Source organism: Phytophthora infestans, genomic scaffold, assembly GCF_000142945.1.
Source record: "Phytophthora infestans T30-4 supercont1.67 genomic scaffold, whole genome shotgun sequence".
Taxonomy (NCBI): Eukaryota; Oomycota; class Peronosporomycetes; order Peronosporales; family Peronosporaceae; genus Phytophthora; species Phytophthora infestans.
This window is the reverse complement of record NW_003303692.1, coordinates 102,530-125,118: the sequence shown is the minus strand read 5'-3', so window position 1 is coordinate 125,118 and position 22,589 is coordinate 102,530. Positions and strand designations below refer to the sequence as shown.

Below are 22,589 nucleotides of genomic sequence, written 5' to 3'. Positions count from 1 at the left end.
CAAGCTGACCGACCTAAAATGCTTGCCACAAGGTACTGACTGACCATCACTCTGCTTAAATTGTTGCCATTTGCATCTATCTCACAAAGTTGCTACTGCTCTAGGCTGCGGCACGTGTCGACGCGCTCGCTGCTGACTCGTTCCTTCAGTTCGTTCCGCACTCACTCGTGTGGGGAGCTGCGTCAGGAGCCACATGAGGGGCAGCGCGTGACACTGAGCGGCTGGGTGGACGCCATCCGCCCATTCGGCCCCATCTCGTTTCTGTCATTAAGAGACCGCTACGGTGTCACGCAATTGGTGCTGGAGAAAGACTTTTTACAATCATCCAGCGATGTGGTGAGCAAAATCCGCCCTGAGTCTGTGGTACAGGCCTCAGGGGTCGTTCGCGCACGACCAGCCAATATGCGCAACGACAAGATGGCTACAGGCGCGGTGGAAGTGGTCGTGGAGGAGATCACAGAGCTAAATTCGTGTGTGAACCTTCCGATTCAAGTGGCCACGGGATCTGAAGTGGCCAATGAGGACACAAGATTGCGTCATCGCTACCTCGATCTGCGGCGCTCCGCACTGCAACAAAACCTCGTCGTGCGTTCTAAAATTTCCCTCGCTGCACGAAATTTTCTGAGTTCTGAGGGATTTTTAGAAATAGAGACGCCAACCCTTTTCAAAAGCACACCCGAAGGTGCCAGAGAATTCCTCGTACCTACCAGAACTACAGGACAGTTCTACGCACTTACACAGAGCCCGCAACAGTACAAACAACTCCTGATGGTCGGCGGCTTGGATAAATACTTCCAGCTTGCGAGATGCTACCGTGACGAAGGTGGCCGAGCCGATCGTCAACCAGAATTTACTCAGATCGATCTGGAAATGTCGTTTGTCACTCGTGAAGACGTCATGCATCTGATGGAACGTCTGGTTAAAGAAATATGGAAGGCAGCAAGTAAAGAATTACCCGACCGTCCGTTCGTACGTATGCCCTTTGACGAAGCCATGCACCGCTTCGGCGTCGACAAACCGGATACTCGTTACGGTATCGAACTGAAAGATGTCGACGATCTACTGCAAGAATGCGAGTTCGCTCCGTTCAAGACGGCGCTTTTGAACAAAAACACGAAGATCCACAGTAAACGCGGCGTGGTTCGCGCCATCAATGCAAAATCTCTAGCGACTGGAGGATTCTCCCGTAAAGACGTGGATGAGCTGGAGAAAACAGCTAAACGCACGTCCAAAACTGGCGCTTTTGTGGTCAAAGTGGAAGCGGACAAGAAGTGGAAATCTTCGCTTGCCAAGAAACTTTCCGCTTCTGAGATGGAACAGCTGAACGAACGTCTAGACGCGGAAGAGGGAGATGTGCTAATCTTCTCTGCGGGTTCGTATCATGAGGTCAACACTCTGTTGGGACGTCTGCGTACATACATGTCGCAGTTGCTGTACGCTAAGGGGTTCTTGCAACAAGAACTGGACCCAAATAACTTCCACCACTTGTGGGTCATCGATTTCCCGATGTTTGAACGAAGTGAGGATGATGACGGAAACATTCTTGAGAGTGGCGATAAAGTTGCGCTATCGGCAACGCATCACCCGTTCACGGCTCCTCGACCCGACCATGCTGTTGCTTTGGACGAGATTTTAGCCAAAGCAGGTGACAAGAGCTTGTTGGAAGACCCTGAAGTCGCTGAGAAGCTTCTGGAGATCACGGCCCAGCACTATGATATTGTATGCAACGGCTGGGAACTCGGTGGAGGGTCTATTCGTATTCATCAGGCTAAGTTGCAGCAAGCGGTTTTTGAGGATGTGCTAGAGCTACCGACTCTGCAACGTCAGAGTTTTGAACACTTGTTGCAAGCTCTAAGTCACGGAGCTCCACCTCATGGAGGAATTGCCTTGGGGCTGGATCGCCTTGTTGCGATCTTGTGTGGAGCACCGAGTCTTCGCGATGTGATTGCGTTCCCCAAATCGTCCACGGGTAATGAGCTCATGACTAACGCACCAGGACCGGTACTCCCTCAACAGCTTGAGGAGTACCACATTCAAGTGAACGAAGAGTAGACAACAGATATATCAGAATTTGGACACTTGAGTCGCTGACGATAATAGATTGTTGCTCATTGTGCTGCTGGTTTAGCCTAAAATTATCTCGGTTTTCGTCATGTGAGTGTGTATGACCAACCCAAAGGTAAAAAGCGGCAGCACTGCTCATAGCTCCGTGACGGAGTTCAAGAAAAGATGCGATGCGCCTCGAGCTGGATCCGAAACCACGCCCTCCGAAGCGTCCAGAGATTGACACGAACCGTTCTTTTATCATTAATCTTTTCGTACATGTAGTTGAAGTGAATTAGAAGATTATTATGCAAACTGTCCGTAAGGTTTTAATCTTTGTTATAAGCGCTAGAGATGTGGCATTTTATTCAAATCAGGTGTGGGATTAATTCTTCCTAGAAGTTCTAATCCCAAATGATGAACGTTTCAAACAGCTTTAGCTGAGATGGTCGGGACATTTTATACCTTGTTACAATGCCGTCCAAAAACCAAACTGATCCCACCCCAATTTTTCTTTTGACTTTTTACAAAAGAAAATTCTTTGTGACAATCTCTGTAGCGCACATTAAAACAATTCTGCTGCGCTCCGCCTCGTTATATTTAGCGGCATAACATTTGCAGAGGTTGGCGCACGTGGCTTGTAAAGCGAGTGACACTACGTAGTACTTCTACAGCAGTAGTATAACGTAACAATGAAATAATATGTGACTCAGGCATACTTGCTTCGACCACCTAGAGAAAAAATGGATCAAGATCAGATGACCGTGGCGGTACAGCTGATGAAGGGGGAACAGCTAAAGCTGAAGGTGGAGCATCAGACTGTCGTAGCGGTGCTACCAAGAGGGTCGCGAAGGTCATCTGCGCATGTTACACGCAGTCGGTTTCCTCTCCGTCGGAAAGCACCATACAGATGAACACTGATCGTTTGTTGGGGGCACCAACGGACTTGCAGAAAGGAAGGCACTTGACTCCTTGAGAGTCCCTTTGGTTGTGTCTGTGTGTCTCTCCTTCCAGGTCAACCCTCACTGCTTTGTGGTTAACCTACTCAGCATGAAGTCCTCACGGTTTCGGGTGCACAACACAGACGGATTCACCGAGCTGAGGCTGCTAAGATTCTATGCGAGCTTCTGCTTGTCACACTCACACATAGTCCATGCACATTAAGTGCCCTTCATTGCAGGCGACCACCAAACTAAAAGATCGAATGCTTCAACTTTACCCGAAAGATTATTGATCCAATATAGAGACGAGCTCTGTTCCTTGCTTCCTAGTAAGTATAGCGCTATAGCAGCCCCGACAATAGGGACACACACTCACCTCATCGTGTCATCTCCGCGAAAACAGCACTTAAGCCACCAGAGCTTACACAGTGTTCCACGTTGCTACTCACCGATGTGTCCCTCTGTGAGATGCTTTGGAGAAAGAACCTTGAGTGCCCTTCTGAATCGTGCAAACAGCACCCAGCGCCTTCTTCATGATGTCAGCCACCACGTCGCTGATGCCAACATGTTGTACTTCCAGCTTCTTCGTTTCAACGAGATCTTATGAGACGTGATTCTTGTTCTCAATGTGTTTGGTTGGATTGTACTTGCCTTGGTGTGCCGTCATGTATTTATAGTAATGTCGCCCAGCAACAACGATGTCTCGTACTCCCACTGCAACCCATCACACAGTTGACGCACCATCCACTGTAGGTCCTAAATACCCTTGACCATAGCAATGTACTCAGCTTCCGTGGTAATCTGAGTGGGATATCGCAGTTTAGAGATGGGTTAGTATACAAGCGACCGTTGTTGTCGTTGCGACCATTATCATGACCACCCGTACCCATACAATAACAAGTAAGAATGAATGATGATCAATATGGCTACATTAATAGTGTGTCTTGTTACCATGCTTCTTGATGACCTCCTTGCACCTGCGCGGCATGACCTCTATCAAAGAGACTAAGAGTGCTTCTCCGATCGAGTCCCATGCTTCGTATAGAGCTGCAGTTAGATCAGCAGCAGTGGAATACTGTTTACCGTTGGCGTATACACGTCCGGTCATGATTGACCACATGTTTTCAACGGGATTAATATCTGGCGACCCAGCAGGCCAGTCAAGAACGTGCATATATTGCTCGTTAAAGAACTCTTTAGTCCTCTAAGACCGGTGTATGGATGCACCGTCTTGTTGGTAGACAAAATCAGTGCCATAGTGCAGGTGGGCAAACGGAAGCAGATACTCGGAGACTGTGTAAACGTAGTCGCCCGAGTTCTGCTTCCCATGCGGCACCGCCAGCTCGGTCTTTCCTGCGGCACTGATGCCTGCTTACATCATTACCGACCGTCCACCAGCTTGGCGTCGCTCGATCTGCCTAGGAGGGCGGCGGATGTCCAAAAAGCGGATGTCCCTCCAGTAGGTCTGGAAGCCGTCGGGTCCGTCGAAATTCCATTTTTTCTCGTCTGAGAAGATGATGAGCTCCCACGGCCCAGCGGCATCCGTGTTAAGGACCCTTCTCCACGCCCAATCGTCCCTTGCCTTCTTGTCCTCAGCGGAGAGCGGCAATGTACTGTCCATTTTGTGTAGATTAGCCAGTCTACGTTGGAAAGTACACGCTGAATTATGCGGACTGACACCGCCAAATTCAGCTCGCTCTTGAGCTGTCGAGCTGAGAAGTTCCCCTTAGCAGCAGTACGTAGCAGGACCCGGGCCTCCCGGTCCGACAATGCAGCTGCGGGACCGGGTTTCTTGCGCTCTGGCTCCTCTTCGAACAGGGCGCAATGTATGGCACCTCGCGAGCGTGTAGTTCGCCGCTCAATCTCTCGTAGGCTGAATACTCCTTCATAGAGCCCTTGAATTCACCCCTTTTCCTCGTCAGATAGTGGCGGCCCTCTCCCTATAACGCTAGGAATGGCTGTGCCCAAACCGAAATGGCATCGCACAAGACTGCCTTCAATGAGTGGCTGGGCCACATTAACCATCATTATTTCTTGCTTGTTTTTTGTATGGTTACAGGTGGTCATAATAATGGTCGCAACGACGAAAACGGTCGCTTGTATACTAGCCCATCTCTAAACTGCGATATCCCACGCGTTAAAACAAGTCCCAAACTGCGTTTGGCGATAGAAACAGCATATCTAAATAGCATCAGCTAAGAGCATTTCCACCTGTTGGGACAAAACATCGACAAAAAAACAAAATTTAACCAACGGATGACTTTTTGGGCTCGCACCAGTTCGACAAAACACGGACTAAATTTGCCCATCGACCATCCTCCGGTCATCCTTCGACAAGATATAACACACCGATGATCGCTGACAAAACACTACCTTGTGCGACCCTTCAGCGCTCAGTGTGCGAACGAAATCTTCTCAAAGATGCCAGCACGAGAGAAAGTAGCGCGAGGGGGTAACTATGCTGTAGCTGAATATTTGGAGCTAGCGCGAGCATGGGTACAGGTGTCTACCGACGCATTAGTCGGAGTTAACCAGACCGCCAAGGACTTTTGGTGTCGAGTAAAGGATATTATGGAGAATTCGGAGCTCATATCGGTTGCTCTAGCATCAGGAAAGATGCCAAGTCGTACGTGGTCAAACTTCCAGGCGCATTTTGGTCAAATTCAAAAGTCAATTGCAAAGTATGTTGGCTGTTCGACTCACGTTGAGCCTCTGAAAACGTCTGGATCAACTGAGAGGGATATGATGAAGCAGGCGTTGGCGCTGTATAAAGAGCGCTACAACCAGCATTTTGCTTATGTAGAGTGCTACGACGAACAACCGTAGGTTTTTTCTCCTTGCCTTTAAACTGCCCAGCCCAACCGGTCGGGCAGTTTTGCCACTCCCAGTGCATGCAGTCGATGCTGTACCACATTCCGACAAATCCACGCCGCGCATTTAATTCGAGTAGCTGCTTCATATCTGATTCCGTAGGAGATCGTAGATACTCGTCACCAAACTGCTTGTCTACGGCATCCACAAAATGACAGACGTTATTGTAGATAACCGTCTTGGACATCTCCAGATTCTCGTCTATAGAATCAGCGGACATTGCATAAGCTAGAACCCTTAAGGCAGATGTCACCTTCATAAGAGGGTGAATGCCAATTTTCTTTGCTGCATTCGGTCGCTGCTCAAAATACGCGGAATCTGCACCAACTACACCGTTCAAAACGCGATAAAACATATCTGAAAGTCTCAGTTCTTGTTGGCACGTTTGCCGGGGCGTGACCCTCCGCGTCGCTGGGCGACAGCATGAGGATCAGGATATAGGAGCTGCTGAATGACAAGATCCTCCTCCTCGTCTTCGTCTTCAATGTCGAGATAAGCCTGGGGGCATCTCGACGCTGCGCTAAACGGATTCACCGACATGGACTTCTTTTTGTGAGATCTGTAGTGGATTGTCTTCGTTTTGTCCGAGCTGGTGTGGAGTCACAGGTCAATCAAATTTGAGTATGAACATTATTGACCAATTATAGCTTTTGTATTGTCGCAACTGGTGGAAATGATCTAGCTCGTAAAACAGACTGAGTTACAGATCAAAATGTAGGTGGTCATAATAACCTGGCGCGCAGTGTATTAATAGCCTTTCCACAGGATACTGTATCTAGCGAACTTGGATACAGAGGTCATATTAAAGTTTGTAAAGGATCGGATCAGTTGAGCTTTCCTATTAGATAAGCGAGAGGTAGATAGACGGGGATTGCTCAGTGATGATAGAAAGTCGAGTATAAACCTCAGACAGGTTTAAACTCAGTGAAAAACCTAAGTCAACGTGTGTCGGCCACTCCATTTACCTCACTTACAAAATACACTGCTCCAGAGAGAAGCTGTCCAAGGGACTGGAGGAATAAAATGTCCCAGAGAGAAGCTGCACAGGCGCCTTGACGTATCCGGGCGAGATGTCAATCTCTATAAGGTGCGCTACACGAAGCCTAGTACCCAGGAATGTCTTGACGGGTCAGGGCGGGACGTTTGCTTCTAAAAGGTGTGTAAGTTACTACAAAGTAGATGTGTTTGAGTTCATATCTTGCTACATGGCTAACGCGACCATATAGTACCTGCGCCGCGTACAAAGCTCTTACACTACGCGAGCGATGAATGCAGTGCTCAGCTAGACACGAGGATGCTATTCTCGGTGCTACCGATGCGTGCGGCCTTGAAGGCTATTGTAGTTCAAATACCTACGCCAAGTCGCTATACAAGCCGCCTGGAGACTACGACGGTATAGAAGGATCGACATCGCCAGTAATGCGACGAGGGTGGACTTATAAAAGGTAGAGCAAGTTTGGCCAACGCCATTGGCCGTAGCAATACAGAATAAGTCTTTGTAATCCAAACTCAAATCTGTATTATACTGTCAGATATCTAATGTTTGTTTATCGGGTCTACGCGAGTCGCTGGACGCTAGCTAACATAATGGTGGCGGTGTAGTGGCGGTGGTGGCGGTGGTGGTAGTGTGTGTGTGCGTGAAGGGGGGAGGGGGGAGCTAAGCTCTAAAGGCATTTGAGCACGGAATAATGTGCCCAGTTCCTTCTCACTAATCCATCAGTTAGGAACGGGGCAAATTTTCCCCCTACACATTGTCCAGACTGTATAGATGGAGCCAATATGGTTGACCCCAGCAGCTTCATCAGCCATATCAAAAGTGAATGGTGTTGATCTGATGGAGGTTTAGGTCCACTTTACTCATTTATCAGCCAATAGGCAGTCATAAACTCTACATATGTACGTGTTCTATGTTCGCATTCGCTGTGGCTTTGTTTATATGTTGCCTTGACCGCGAAGCACGAAGGGCTTACATCAACATAATTCTCGCAGGTTTTGCTGTATACTTAAACTAAGACAAATGCTTATTTTGTAGAATACAGAATAAATCCCCGCTCTGTAGGGGTTAATCGAAGCGTATGATATCACATTCCCGTCAATCATAGTCACATATTCACTGATACGCTTGCGATCATCAGGATCGTTTGCATAATCTGCATCAATGCACAGCACCAACGTCACCACCTTGCCGTTACGAACGTCCATCACGAGCTTGTAGTCACCCGTCTCTTTGAGATAACGCAGGTCATAACGAGCCAACTCCTAATGCGCAACGTCGCAATTGGCATAGTATTTTCTCAGGTTCCTCACCGGGGCCCGCAACCAGAAAGCCCAGGGCTCATACCAACTCGCGATACGCGTCATCCGCAGCAGGTGCACGCATGGAGCGTCCCTGACGGCTCCGGCGTCTTCGCGCCACGATAGCTCGCCTTATAAAACTTCAGAAGTAACTCCTTTATATTCTGCTCCTATAGTACATCACACGCTTTGCCACTCGATCAATTTGTGACCTCAATCCTAAGCAAGTACTTGGACTCACCCAGAAAGGGCAGCTGGGGGGGGGTCTCGCGCATCTGCACGACAACCTTCTCGCACAAATCAGCAGGGTTAATCAACTAAAGGCCGCCCACGCTCACTGTGTTAGCATCGTGATTTCTCCTTTAACTTTCCGGGCATACAGACCGCAGTCCTTCTCCATAGCTTCGTCAGCTTAGCATAAAGTGTCACGTTCCAAATGAACAGTACTCGACGCAGACCGTATAAGCTCTTAAGCAACTAACATGCGTCCCCTTCATCGCCCTCCTCTACTCCATCTGGACGAGCCATGGAGATGACCTCGTGCAGAGACCCGTTGAGACACGCCGTCTTCACGTCGAACAAAAGTACAGACAAGTCTCGCTGCACACCATAATCGATTGCAGCACGGATGGTTTCGAAATGAATATCGGGGCATACGTCTCATTAAAGCTCCTGCTTGTGCTCATGAATCACCAATAGCGCTTTGTATCGCTTTATATTACCGTGCTCGTCACGTTTGAGAGACAAGACCCGCTGACAGGTGATGATCTTCGCTTTTCCAATCCTAAATAGCCCTTTTGCAAAAATGCAGCATTACGCTACGTTTTGGGAACAAAAGGGTTAAATCCAACCTTGAGCTGCTCAGCAGCTCAAGGTTGGAGCAGCCTGCTGTGCCAGACGCCTAATCGCTTACATTCCAGTGTGATTTAAACGGCTGTGCAACATGCCCATAGAAGCAATCACCGAGATAGTGTATGTTGTGGTGTAGTGATTTCTCCGTAGCTGCGGATTATCACCCGTCGACAAAGACGTGACACCGCCCAAGTTGTTTAAGCGACGAACCCTCGGTCAGGTGATGTACGGAGACGCCAAGGTGCAAGGGACTCGACGGCGTCACCTCCGAACGTTCAACGAGTGTTGGATACGGGCATATGTCACTGAATCCAGGCTGTCCTTATTATTAATAATGGACTGGCCGGATTTGCATTCAGCGGACCATCTACGGTACGAACCCTCAGTGGCGGTTGGGATGAGTTCGCGGAAGACTCAGCGACCCTTGGAAGGCACGTTCACCGTCTGGGACAGGGCGCGGACCGTTAAAGATGCTCATGCGACGGTACAGACGACGCTTGGCATGCAAGAAGATCCATAACGGATCATTGTTCACTTGATATTTGTATACTTGATTGGGACTTCTTATTAGGAATAGACCCGAAAGGGTAAGCTTAAATACAGAACAGAATTTCCACTCAAGCACACAGAGCGACGTCCGGCTTCAAGGTAAGCGTCAGGTCAAGCTTGTTTGAGTGTGTTATGCCTGTCGGTGAACTCGAAGCTCTGTAGCGAGGGTTCATCCGGCAAGGCCAAGAGACTTTGTGTATTGGCCGATTATTATCGGGAGGTTTTACGTGACGGCTTATTGTTGCCTATTTGCACGACTGGGAGTGCTTGAATTGCCTCCCTTTTATTCTTCCAGCCGAGTGTTAAACACTCGTAAAAGGCTTACCCGTGCCTGGTACCCTTCCGCTGCTGGGACCACGAGGATTCAAAACACCTGCTAGCTTTGCTCGTTCTAGTAGCGTGTTCTTATTTTTACTGGTTGGCCTATATAAGTAGTTCACAAGGTACAGTTTGTCCCGGTGCAAGGGCAGAACTGGGGTCTTCAGGTCCGCCCCAAGAAAAAAGCCGACTGGCCTGCGCTTGCGCAGGAACTTCAATACCCAGTCAACTCGGTTTCGACTAGCCAAGTTGCCGAGGATTCAGTTTCGCTACTGTTGTCACTGGGGTTCGAGAACGAGACGTACCCATCGACGATGTCGCTCCAAGATTGGAGTCCACATGAAGCCGGAGCTGCTCTCCAGAAATGGAAGAAGAAGCTTCGGAAGGCGTTTGGTGCTGTTGGCTTTAACGCTGGGAAGCAGCCGGTAAGTCGACCGATGATTCAAGATGAAGATCCGTCCACGATTCCACTGCCGCCGACACCCCAACGACTCGTTCGTACTCCTCCGACCAAGCGTGGAGCTGAGCGTGGTGCCTTTGGCACTACCGAAGCTTCACCGTACTTTCAAGACTCGCACATGGTTACGCCACGTTCGGAGAGCCGTATGCAACGTATATACGCTAGTAACGAAGGTTCGTTCGGTCGCCGAGGCGGTGCACGAGCTCCCAAAGGTGGTGCCGGACGTCGTCAAGTCGACAGCGATGGTTCGTCCAGTGACGATGACATTTTGGTGCGTACATTCGACGAAAAAGATCCTCAAATCGAGTTGATGCGTCAGATGAATGAGCTGGCGACGCTGAACGACGTTCACCCGACACCGAGGATTGAAATGGCTTCGCACCGACCGCTGGATCGCATCACGCCATTCTCAGGCTCTCGCAACAAGAGCGAGAACCGTATGCAGTGGCTCCGTGGGTTCGTCTATGAAATGACTGGAACCCACACAGATGCCGACAAATGGTGCATTCCATTTGAGCTAAGTCTCCGGGATGGAGCCATTCATTGGTTCCGTCAGCTTCCGAAGAAGACGAAGCGCAAGTGGAAGCTGTTGAGCGATGCGTTCATCCGCTACTACTGCTCGCAGTTCACTCAGACGGCACTGTCGCGTTACTACTCCGCCAAGCGGGAGCGTAATGAACACCTGTGCGACTACATAAACAGGCTGAATGGCTACGCTCGAACCGCCCGTCTACACTTCGAGAAGAGTGGTCGCGACGCGAAAGAACACGTACAACAGTTCCTGGCAATGCGATGATGACAAGCTGGCGGAGAGTCTCTACCACGCTCGAGTCGCCGACATTCACGAGCTCGAAGAGATCATCGAAGATGTTCTCAAGGGCAAGGAGAGGATGGCCAAGCGTGACAGTGAGTACCGATACTCCAAGAGTCGTGACGCGCGACGTGACGATGGGTACGCCCGCAACAACTGACGTGATGACCGTCGCCGCGATGACAACCGCAACAAACCAAGAGTGACACTCATTGAAGCCACGGTGGACGACCTACTAGCTGAATTAAAAGGTCGTGAAGCTGCTCAAGGGGGCAACGAGTATTCAAACGAAGATCCGAACGCTTACGACGATGTCCAAGATGAGTACAACGACTTTCAGCCCGATAATACGGATGGTGATTTCTCATTGGATGAAAACGACCGATACCTCGCCGCTGCTAACGAAAATGAGCGCCGTGAAGGCACCTACGCACGTTCAGACAACCGTCAACCGCGTGGAAACATGCCTGATCGCGAGAATGGCTTCAATCAAGATCGCCGAAGTGGTGACCGTGGTTTCAATCAGGACCAACGCGGTCGACGTGACTTCAACCGCGACAACCGACGCCCACAGTACGGACCATACGCGGTGTGCGGTGGCATGAGTCACTCCGCCCACTACTGTAACAAGCGATGCAAGTTCTGCAAGCAGCTCCACGATGCTGGACAATGCGAACTTTTCCGCAACTTCCAAGACCTTGCCAAATTCGTGCGCACTAAAGGCACGAAGGAGGAACTCCCGCCAGAGCTCAAGGCCGTCGTTCAAGAACGTCATTTAAACTAGGCAGCCCGCCAACTACAACTGGGTTGGTCCCTATCGGGCTGCCACAGTTAACCGAGCCTTCAATGGAAGCAGAGTGTATCTTCGCTTTCATGGGGCAGAGTGCATGGCCTGATAAATACGTAACAAGTGTGAACGCGACGGAAAATGAAAATGAGAGGAGTAGAATCCTCGGTGGAGGTGGTGGAGAGAGAGTGGAGTGTGCTGATGCTGATGAGGGCACCAGCGATGGTTCGTTCGGCTTGGTTTCGAGTGCAGCGCGAGACGAGCCCAACGGTCACTCCAAGATGATGAAGTTGAACCCTGGCGAGAGACAGGGGTGGTGGTCGGCCAAGAAATTCGACCGAAGGATCAGAATGAGAGCTCTGGTGCAAGGCGCTGTGAACGATCAGCGAACGAGGATCCTCCTCGACACAGGAGCGAGCGTTAGTGTGATCACTGACGCCTTTGCCAAGAAGTTGCGACTCCGAGACGTACCCGATCACGGACGCCGCATTGACATTCAAGGAATCAACGAAAACAAGGTGTCTACGACGCGACGAGCGTGCGTCAAGATTACGCTCGGATGGGAGATGGTGTACGAGTTCGAGATGTGGGTAATGGCACATAGTGCAGGCGTCGACGTAGTACTCGGGACCGACTTTATGATCCCAGCTGGGATCCGGTTGGACCTGTTTCACGGCGCGGCGCAATTACCGCACGAAGTTCAAATCCCGCTGATCAAGACCAAGAACATGATCGACAGCGAAGAGTACGGCTCCCATGTTAACGCCGGGCCACCCGAGCGTTTGGACATTCAAGCGCACGAGTGGCGAGAATATCGACTAGCGAAGCGTCAAGTCGGGCTGGAAGAGCACGTACTGTGGGTTCGTCGAACGAACAAGCTAATCCCGTCAGTGACGAGGTTTCGACGTGGACGGCCTCAGAGCATTCGATTGACCAACGTGTTTGATCGAACTGTGTACCTACCAGCACACGACTCGATCGCGATGTGGATACCAGATGGGGATTTGCCACGAGGTGACGGCTACGTACGTCTGGAGTCAAAGAAGTACCAGGACTGGCAAGTGTTGGCCTACGAAGGCTGCAGAGACCGCGAGCTCTTTCAGCGTGAATGCGAAATCTACGAGCAATGGCTTGCAACTCAGCCTTCGGCAGTTGATCGACCAGACTACCCAGAACCCAGTGGGGTGCTAGCACGACCTCTAGAGAACTCGCTAGTGGATTCTAGTGATCGACTGACGTGATCAGAGCGCTGGGCACTGATCCTGGAAGAACGTGAACGAGTGGAAGCCTGTCTGACGTCTGGGGTGACAGCCGGGGATTCGGCCGACGGTCCGCCTTCCACAGAACGTTTGGACACGTACACGACAACCCATGTCAGCGGCAATAACGCGAACGAAGCCTCGGTAGTGCGTATACACGAACTACTGAGGCCGATAAACGTTGTACATACGCCAACGAGTGTTCGTGTCCAGTCAGGGGTGACCACGGAAGCAACAAGTAACAGCACTGGATTAAATGAAGTCACCTGTTTTGACGAAGCTGTCCCGGTCTTGTGTGTCACCAAATCGGCGAACGAGACATCGGTGGTTAATCCAGAGGATGCAGGCATCGCGCAGAAGGTGTTGAGTACGGCACCGAGTATTCATTGCAAGATTGGTGCGAATGCCGAACTGTCAAGACAGCGGCAGAACGAGGAGCTGAACAAAAGTCAACTACCCAATATGTCGGCGGCCCGCGCATTCAATATTGCGAACGACGACTCGGCAGATGGCCCAGAGATGAAAAACCAGGATGGGAAGGAGATGGACCCAGCACCGACTATTGAAATCAAAGCGGATGCCGATGTTGAGTCAAGGGAAGAATCCGTAGCGACGTTGGACGGAACGTACATCTCGGTTGCTCGAGTGCTAACGACCGAAGGAAATGAAGCAACGGAGGGTACGAGAAATGACTTCTACGAACACCCGGTTAACAACTTTGGCTTGGAAGACTACGCGAAGGAGCTGGCATTCCTGCCGGACCTGACCGAAGAGGTCAACACGACAATAGACTACACTGCGTCTAATGTTGCTGATCCTGAGTTGTCGACTGATCGCCGAGAACGTCTGGTCGCGACGCTAAAGAACCACGAGCACATCCTGATTGCCAGTGGTAACGCACTACCACCGCCAGCCTACGGCGCGGTATGTGATATCGACACACAGGGGCACGCCCCAATTAAACAGCGTGCCCGGCGCGTGTCGCTACGATTTTTTCGGCAAACTGTACGAGCTGCTGCGCGCTCTGCTGCGAGCTGGACTGATCGTCTTTTCAGACAGTCCATGGGCATCGCCGATCGTGATTGTGATGAAAAAAACGGTCTGGACATCCGGCTCTGCATTGATTACAAGATGGTGAATGCTATCACCGCGATCATGGAGTATGCAATGCCGCTAGTCGACGACCTGTTAACAGATCTCGAGCGCTACCTGTGGTTCTGCTCGCTGGATGCAGCAAGCGGCTTCTGGGCGGTCATGATGACCTTATGAGCACGTAAAGTATCGGCGTTCGTCTGCGCACTCGGACATTTCGAGTGGTTACGCATGCCCTTCGGTTTAAAGAACGCGCCGATGATCTACCAGCGTATGATCGACAACGCTCTCTGGGGGTTCGTTCAACCTAAAGGAGGTTGGTTTGAATACTCGGAGAGGATGCGTTTAGCTAAAGAACAGGACAAGGAACGTCGTGGGCCAAGCGCCAAGGGTTCGTTTCAAACGAAGCTCGCGGCAGACCGCGAAGCACCGGTAGAGACCGACCCTGTACTACAACTCGTCAACAGCCCCGTCGCTGACATGTTTACGAGCGGGGAACCGGACGAATCATCGCTGGTACCTGTATTTGGTCGACGGTCGTTTGTTGATGATATTTGCTTCGGTGGCGAGGATTTCGACAGCTGCCTGGCGACGCTGGACCGATTACTGGCAAGGTTTGCACAGTGTCGGATCAGCATTAGCTTCACCAAGAGCATCTTCTGCCAACCCAAGGTGGACTTTCTGTCACATAAAATTTCGCCAGAAGGTATCAGAGCTGACCCCAAGAAGCTTGCGGCCATCACCGAGCTTTCGTTTCCAACGAGTAAGAAGGGCATGCAGTCGTTTCTTGGAGCGGTTAATTACTACAGTCGCTTCATTCAAGACTTCGCGGTCTACGGTGCGGCGCTGTACCAGCTCAAGGATGAAGACTTTGCCGTTGAAGGTGGCCTTTCTGTGGCACGTCGTTCCTTCGAAAATTTGAAGACAAGTGTTTCACATTCACCCATCCTCAGGCACTTCGATCGGTCGAAAGCAGTTCACGTCATGCTCTTTGCGAATGAATGGGCGTTGAGCACTACGCTAATGCAAGAGCATGAAGGCAAGTTACACCCCGTACGGTTCCTCGGTCGGGTGCTCAAGGATGCTGAGATGAACTACCATCCTGCTGAGAAGGAAGTTTTGGCGTTACTTCTGCTGTTGAAGATCTGTTACGTCCAGCTGGCAGGAAAGACGCTACATGCCTATACACGATTCTCGACGTTAGAGTGGGTGCACAAGTCGAAGTCTCTTTTCGGACGCGCGGTCCAGTTCGCCGTGCTGCTATCGCAGTGGCACCTGAAGGTGCAGCGCGTGAAGGAGAAGGATGTTGCCTTCGCGCAGCTACTGCAGTCAAGCATCACGAGCTTCGTCGACCTGGAAGACTCGCTCGCGCCGGTGGCACCTCCACACAAGGGTTCCCCGACTATTCGAATGGACCCCGCGTTGCTGTACGCCAAGCTTTCCCGTAATTACAGCGGATTCGTCATGTCTTTTGACGGATCAGCGAAGACAGAGAAGTACGGTGGCTACGGGAGTTGATCATGGGTGCTGTGGAGTCTTCCTGAGTGGAAGATAGTGATTGCTGCAAACGCTTACCTCTCGGCCACCACGGTGAATGAGGCAGAGTATACAAGGATGATTAACGGTGTCAAGGCCGCTATTGCGCACGGTGCCGAGGATTTAGTCATCGTTGGCGACTCAAGGCTCGCGATTCAACAATCACTAGGGGTGATCACATGCAGAAAGGAAACTTTGCTAGCGCTGCTGAATACTAACTAGGAGCTCGCGGCCAAGCTCCGATCAGCTAAATATCTTCACGTGGTACGAGAATACAACGCTGCCGCGGATTCGTTAGCCACTGAAGCGCTGGAATCAAAGGTCAGCCGTGTTATCCTAGCTGAAACTCGCAAGTCGGAATTAGCGTCGCTGAATCGCATCCAGGAAAGGATCTACGAGCTGGGTGAAGACTCGGTAGATGTTTCGTCACGTGGAGCAGAGCGTCAAGTACATGTACTGTCAGGCAGCGAATCTTCAAAGTGGAAAACTTTCGAAAATTTCGTGGTTGATTACAGCTCACCAAAGTGCGATTATGGTAATATGGCAGTGATGACTCGGCGACAGACGAAAGGCAAGAATCGCGGTCAGGTTGGCAGAATAAAACACTCGGAGGATGTCTCAAAAGCTCAGATCAGCCCGAAAACGACGAGGGACGTCCACCGAAGATTCATTCCGGCGAAGATTTGCTAGACCATCCTCACAAGACTGTACCAGCGGCATTTCCCGATGCGGAAGATGTTGACCCGGTAGCGATACAGCGGGAACGACGCAGACGGATACTGGTGGCACAAGACGAGGAGCAGAAGTGGTTTAACATCAAGAAGGTGCTTTAGGGCGAAGCAGAGGAGCTGAGTTACAAAGAAGCTCGAGATGCCTGGAAATATGCTGACCGGTTCGTATTATCTAAAGACGGCGTGCTTCACTATCTTGGATTGAATTGTCGGTACGACCACGGTTGGCAAGAGGAGACCAAGCTGCGGCTTGTGGTACCGACAACGATGATTCAAGAGGTCTTGCAGAACTGTCACGACTCGCTGGAAGGAGGACATCAAGGTGTGGTGAGAACGTTCCATCGCGTTAAGTCCGATTATTATTGGATCGGCTTGTACGCTGATGTGGAGAAGCATGTGAAGTCATGTCCAGATTGCAGCTCGAGTAACAGCCGTCCGCAGCTTCGTGGATACTCGCCCGGCAACGTACTAGCCGAACGACCTTTCCAGATCGTCTCGATGGACTTTGTGATCCCACTACCTAAATCTCGCAGGGGCAACAAGGCGTTGCTCCTATTTCAGTGCTCGTTCACGGGATTCGTTATTGCCGAGGCTATGTCAGATACGACTGCACTGAGTGTTGTCCAAGTGTTCGAAGAATGTGTGTACCGACGGTTCGGAGCCCCATCACTGATAAGGCACGACCGTGACCCACGCTTCATGAGCGAGGTGTTCCAAGCATTTGCAGAAATGATGCAGTCAAGATCAAGAGCGACTTTGAGCTATCGACCACAGGCTAATGGACAGCAGGAACGCTCGGTGAAGTCAGTGATGGGGTCCGTACGGGTGTACGCGGAAGACCCTCTACAGCAAGATTGGGACGAAATCGCGGAGAAGCTAGTATTTGCTATTATACTTCTCAAGACACTACGAGGAAGGAAACTCCGGTCTACCTCGTTCATGGTTGGGATGCGCAGTCGACGTAGCGGCCATGTCGTCATCAATCAAACGAGGACTCGGCAAGCAGTCCGACGCACTGACGTGGCGGCGTGAGATCAATCGACACATGAGGTCGCTTCACTATGGCCAAAGATTATCAGGCTGTAGAAAAGGAGCGAAGGGCTAAAAAGCATAATGATGCCCTGAGTTGACTGGAAAAAGCTGCTGTACCTCAACCAAGTGGAAACGAACACTCGGCGGACCCTCCAGAAGCTTCGGAAGAGATGGAAGATCCTGCAAGAGCTCCACCGAGATCTCTTTTTGAGATTGGGAGCCGGGCGTGGTTGTACATGGAACGCGTCAAACCTGGCTTGACAAAGAAATTAGCTCACCGATGGCATGGACCTTTTCGGATCAAGCGCAAGGTGGAAGAGTTTGCGTACGAGCTGGAACTGCCTGACCGAAGTGGGTATCGCTTCTACCCAGTAGTGCATGTGTCGAGACGCAAGGCTGTCAACGAGTTCAACAGTCGACCGAGCACTCGGTTGGTACTGGACGCGACTAATGAAGCAAGACTCGACTTCGATGAGGAACTACTGCCTGAAGACAGCTGGGAACCAGATCAAGTTTGCCTGTGAATACGAGGTCGAGGCCATCCTCGACGACAGAACACCCCTGTCGACGAGCACATAACGTGCTGTACGCGAATTCAAAGTCAAGTGGGTGGGTTATGAAGATCCAACTTGGGAACCAGCATCCAACTTGTCATGTGGAGGTCTGCTGTACGACTATTTGCGAGCCAAGAAGAGCGAGAATCGGCTGCAGATGGCGCAAGTGGCGGACGAAGACTAGCGTGACTGGATCACGTGTGAACTGTCCACAGGGCGATGCAGCCTGTGGTAACAGACGAAAAACGTTACTGCAACAACAAATTGTATATGCATTTGAAGAACAACATGAACATGATTACGCTGTGGAAGTGGATTAAGAATAAGAAAACATGAATGCCGACCGGAGAGCGACCACTGAAAACGAAGTCACGCGGGACACCTCAACAGTTAGCTGAGATGCTGGAGAACGTCGTGGAACGTGCAGCGAGAATTCAAATCGATTCCAAGTGCCTGGCCGCGGTGGCCAAGAGTGCCAACGAAGTTGAGTCACCACTCTCCTTCTCCTCTTCATCCGGAGCCGGAGCCTCGGCAGCTGGAGCTGAAGCCGGACCCTGCAAATCCTCGGTACCAGCTTCAACAGGAGCAGCAGCCAGAGCGGGACGTGGAGTACCCGGTGGCGAGTCAAACAACGAACGCCAGGTCGGAATAAGTTTGGTTGAATCGAGTGACGGGTCAACGATCACGCTTCGGTACACATCCACGAAACGCGTACCACGAGGATTGAAAAGCTCCGGATTACGCTGGCACGGGAAGTACGTGGTGTTGTACGGGTGCTGATGCGGTGCATTCATCCATCCTGTACGCCAGGGCTGACGAGCGTCGAGAGCCGGAACTTCGGAAAGCCAGTCAGATGTCCGAGGTGCGAACGACAAGTTTTCAATTGGGTACCACGGTTTTGACGGCTCGAAAGCAACTCGGGACGAATGAACGGCGCGCCAAAAGTACCAGAGGAAACCGAGTCACGACTCCACGCCATGTACTGCTCACGGTACTTGTTACGAAGACGATCGGCACGACGGTCGCGCTCACTGAAGAGCTTCTTTAACACAGCTCTCAGTTCCTTCAAACGTTCCTTGTCATGGCCAACCTCTTTAGCTTCTTCAGCGAGACCTCGTTCAATACCAGCCAACGGAAGCCAGTGGAGACGCTCCCACAACGCGAACCCGAGGTCACCTTGAAGGTTCGCCCAGATCATCTTGAGACGGGTCTCAATCGGAGCACGCTTGGAGATGCGGACGCTTGGGTTGAAGTCGACGGTGTCGAAGAGACAAGCTTGAAGAAGATAGAGCTGCCGAAGTTGCTGGTACGGGTGATCAGGGTGCGAGTAATCAAAGAACGCTTGGAGACCCTCCAACGTGGTACGCACGGTCACCTCACCAGCTGGTTCGGGAAGGGTTAAGCTCAAGAGTCGCTCGAAACACTTCTTGGCGCCTGCGTCAGTAAACTCCATGTCCACGTACAGAAGAACCCACGGTGGCAAGGTGGACGAAGCCGGCACCGTAGGGCGACCGCCAGACAACACTCGGTGAGGCAACGGCTCGACCGACGGTGCACCACCGCGACGCGGCACCGAAGTGTAGGTGGCCGTAATCATGCGTCCAGGTCCAGTATCGAGAGTCCAAATAGGCGGACGAGGAGGCACTGGAACAGGAGGAGAAGATGCTGGTGCTGGAAGACTTGCTGGTGGCGAAGGAGGCGGACCGGCAACGATGATTGGGGAAGTCATCATCGGCGAAGGATTTGGCCGAGGTGGAGTCGGAGGACGAGCTGGGCCAAGATTGCTCCAGCTCCTATTGGAATCTTCAATATCTTCGTCATCGAGTATGCTTGAATGATCGGTGGGGGGCGGAACATCACCGCCACCACTGGGAGCATCAGGAGAGTCACCCACCGAAGGTTCATTGTCATCCACGTCATCTCCATGATTGTCATCAGCATTCCCATCGTCATCAATCTCCATCGAAAAGTCGGGCGAAGACACGCTTGGTACGACAGCCGTCGGAACAATCGGAGCCGGCTTTGAAGACACGGAGGCTGGTGGAGCAGCTTCAACAGGGGCAGGCCCTGCTGTAGAAACCACTCCCGAGACTTCAACTGTCTTGGACGTCGGAACAGAAGCCGAAGCAGACTTGCCTTGTGGGACAGTTTGGTCCGACTCTTCACCTTCGTCACTCGATCCAAACATGAGCCGCATTTCCTCGGCCTCGCGCAGAGCTTCTTCAGCAGCACGTATGTCGGCTGGAGAAGGTGAAATCGTTGAAGCTGGTGGCTTGGCCACATCGTGTGGAACCTGAGGCGGGGGCGAAGGCGCGTCAGGAGAACCGGGAACATCGTCGTGATCCCCAGGGTTCACATCCTTACCCGAAGGCTCTGTAGCAGTTTCTTGAGCCGAAGGGACGCTACTTGGATCAGCCGTCCCCATGTCCACGTCACTCTGGTCGCCACTGAGGTCGACCACGGCGGGAGTCGAGGAAGGCGCTGGTGTAGGAGGTGGCGACCATGAACTTGGAGAAGACGGTATAGACTTGGACCGAGTCTTCATATGACGTCGGGGCGACTTAGCAGATGAATGAGGACAAGATTTCTTGCGCTTCTTCTGGGCCGCCTTCTTCCACGCCTTCGGACCGAACAGCGATCTACGAGTCGACTTGGGAGTTGAAGTATCGGCAGGTGGCGCATCACCGAGACCGGCAGCTGCCATCGAAGTACTGGCCTTGTCCGTTGGGATCGGAGCCTTGTCTTCGTCAGAGTCTTCCGACTCGTCGTCTGAATCCTCGCCACCTGGTCTAAGACGCTTATGGGACTTCCCATGGGCCACTTGGTGAGCGGCTTTGGCCAAAGCTGCAGGAAGGGCTTGAGGATCGTCCGAAGACGCGACGCGGTGGTAGACTGAATGCGCCGCAAAGCGACTAATGTCTCCTGATCCAAGTCCAGCGCGTCCAGGTCCAGCTCACCCGCAGTCAGACCTATCGCGAAGGATTGTGAACGAACGTTAGTTGTTGAACACACGGTGGAAGGAGCGACATTAAGAGCGCACCTTCAACAGCCAGACGAAGTACCTCGGAATCCATCCCTGCCAGACTCACGTGTGCCCGGAGGGTACGATTCGCTTGGAGGAGGCGAGTGCTACGGTCTTGCTGGTTCTCGAGGACCTTGCGCGTGTCGTTATCAACGTACTTGCCCTGGGCAAGCTTTACCAGAAGGAGGTGGAGCTTCCGAGTCTGCTCGGTATTCGCTCCAATAGAAGACATGTACACCTCGCGTTCACGAGCCAGCTTCTTTTGCAAAGTGCTGATGAAAACGTCCCGAGCTTGGACTTTGCAGTGAAGACGATTCAAATCCTCTGCGTGTCGCTCCATAGTGGCTTGAACACTTGCGAGCATGGCGTCATTCTTGGCGTTCGACTCGCGGAGAATCTTGATGTTGTGGTGTAAGGCTTCAATCTCAGCGTTGGCAGCCTTGAGGAATGTCTCCGCGTTCTCACGAGCCATGATGTGGGGTGCCACCGAACGTACGGCGGCAGCAGCCTCGGACTGAGCAAACCGCAACTGACGCTCCAAGTCGGCAACTCGTTCCGGTAATGCCGACAGCGCGTCAGGAACAGGTTGTATCGCAGCGAGGACATCATCGAAACCAACGGCAGTCTCGAGGCGACGCTGAGTGTGTATATCGCCGTGGAGAGGAGGCGCAACGCTGAGCTGCACTTGGTGACGAGCCATTGCAGTCAAGTACGGGATTATCGAGGTCATCATATGATCGGCCGATGCCTCCGTACTTTCAGCCAGCATGGCGCGCAGCGAATCTTCGGTGAGTGGTGGCGGACCACCAGCTGGGGCCGGAGGAGCAGCAGGAGCCATCTCCGCGGGTTCAGCGACGACGGGGAGTGCTGCAGGAGCTACCACAGGGAGTGAAGAGTCCGGGGCAGCGGGCACCGGAGGGTCGGTTGATGACGCTGCTGTCGGAGGAAGTGCAGCAGACTGAGGGGCGTTCGAACCCTCGGCCTTGCCCTCCTGAGAAACAAGTCGAGTAATGCGAAGTGATGAGCAAGGTGCCAATGATTCAAGAAAAGGATGAGCTGACGTACCTCCAGCTGTTCACGTTCGCGACGTCTACGAGGATTGAGACGCTGAAAAGCGTCGGACACGGCTCGATTCAGACGCTTGGACATACGGTGTCGAGATGGTGGATTGAAGAATGAAGAAATGTCACAACGGGCACCAGTACCGTGGCTTCCATTGCAACAGGGGCAGTTGTGGTGTAGTGATTTCTCCGTAGCTGCGGATTATCACCCGTCGACAAAGACGTGACACCGCCCAAGTTGTTCAAGTGACGAACCCTCGGTCAGGTGATGTACGGAGATGCCAAGGTGCAAGGGACTCGACGGCGTCACCTCCGAACGTTCAACGAGTATTGGATACGGGCATATGTCACTGAATCCAGGCTGTCCTTATTATT

General features: G+C 51.8%; 1 protein-coding gene across 1 annotated transcript; it reads left to right on the top strand.

Annotated features, from left to right (window-relative positions):
• Positions 1-3: 3 nt before the first annotated feature.
• PITG_18303 (aspartyl-tRNA synthetase, putative) lies at positions 4-2,052 on the top strand (the record flags this gene model as incomplete). The annotated part of the gene is made up of 2 exons (XM_002997711.1): positions 4-32; positions 105-2,052. The coding sequence occupies 2 exons, from the start codon at positions 19-21 to the stop codon at positions 2,050-2,052; spliced, it is 1,962 nt and encodes a 653-aa protein (XP_002997757.1).
• Between the last annotated feature and the right edge of the window lie 20,537 nt (positions 2,053-22,589).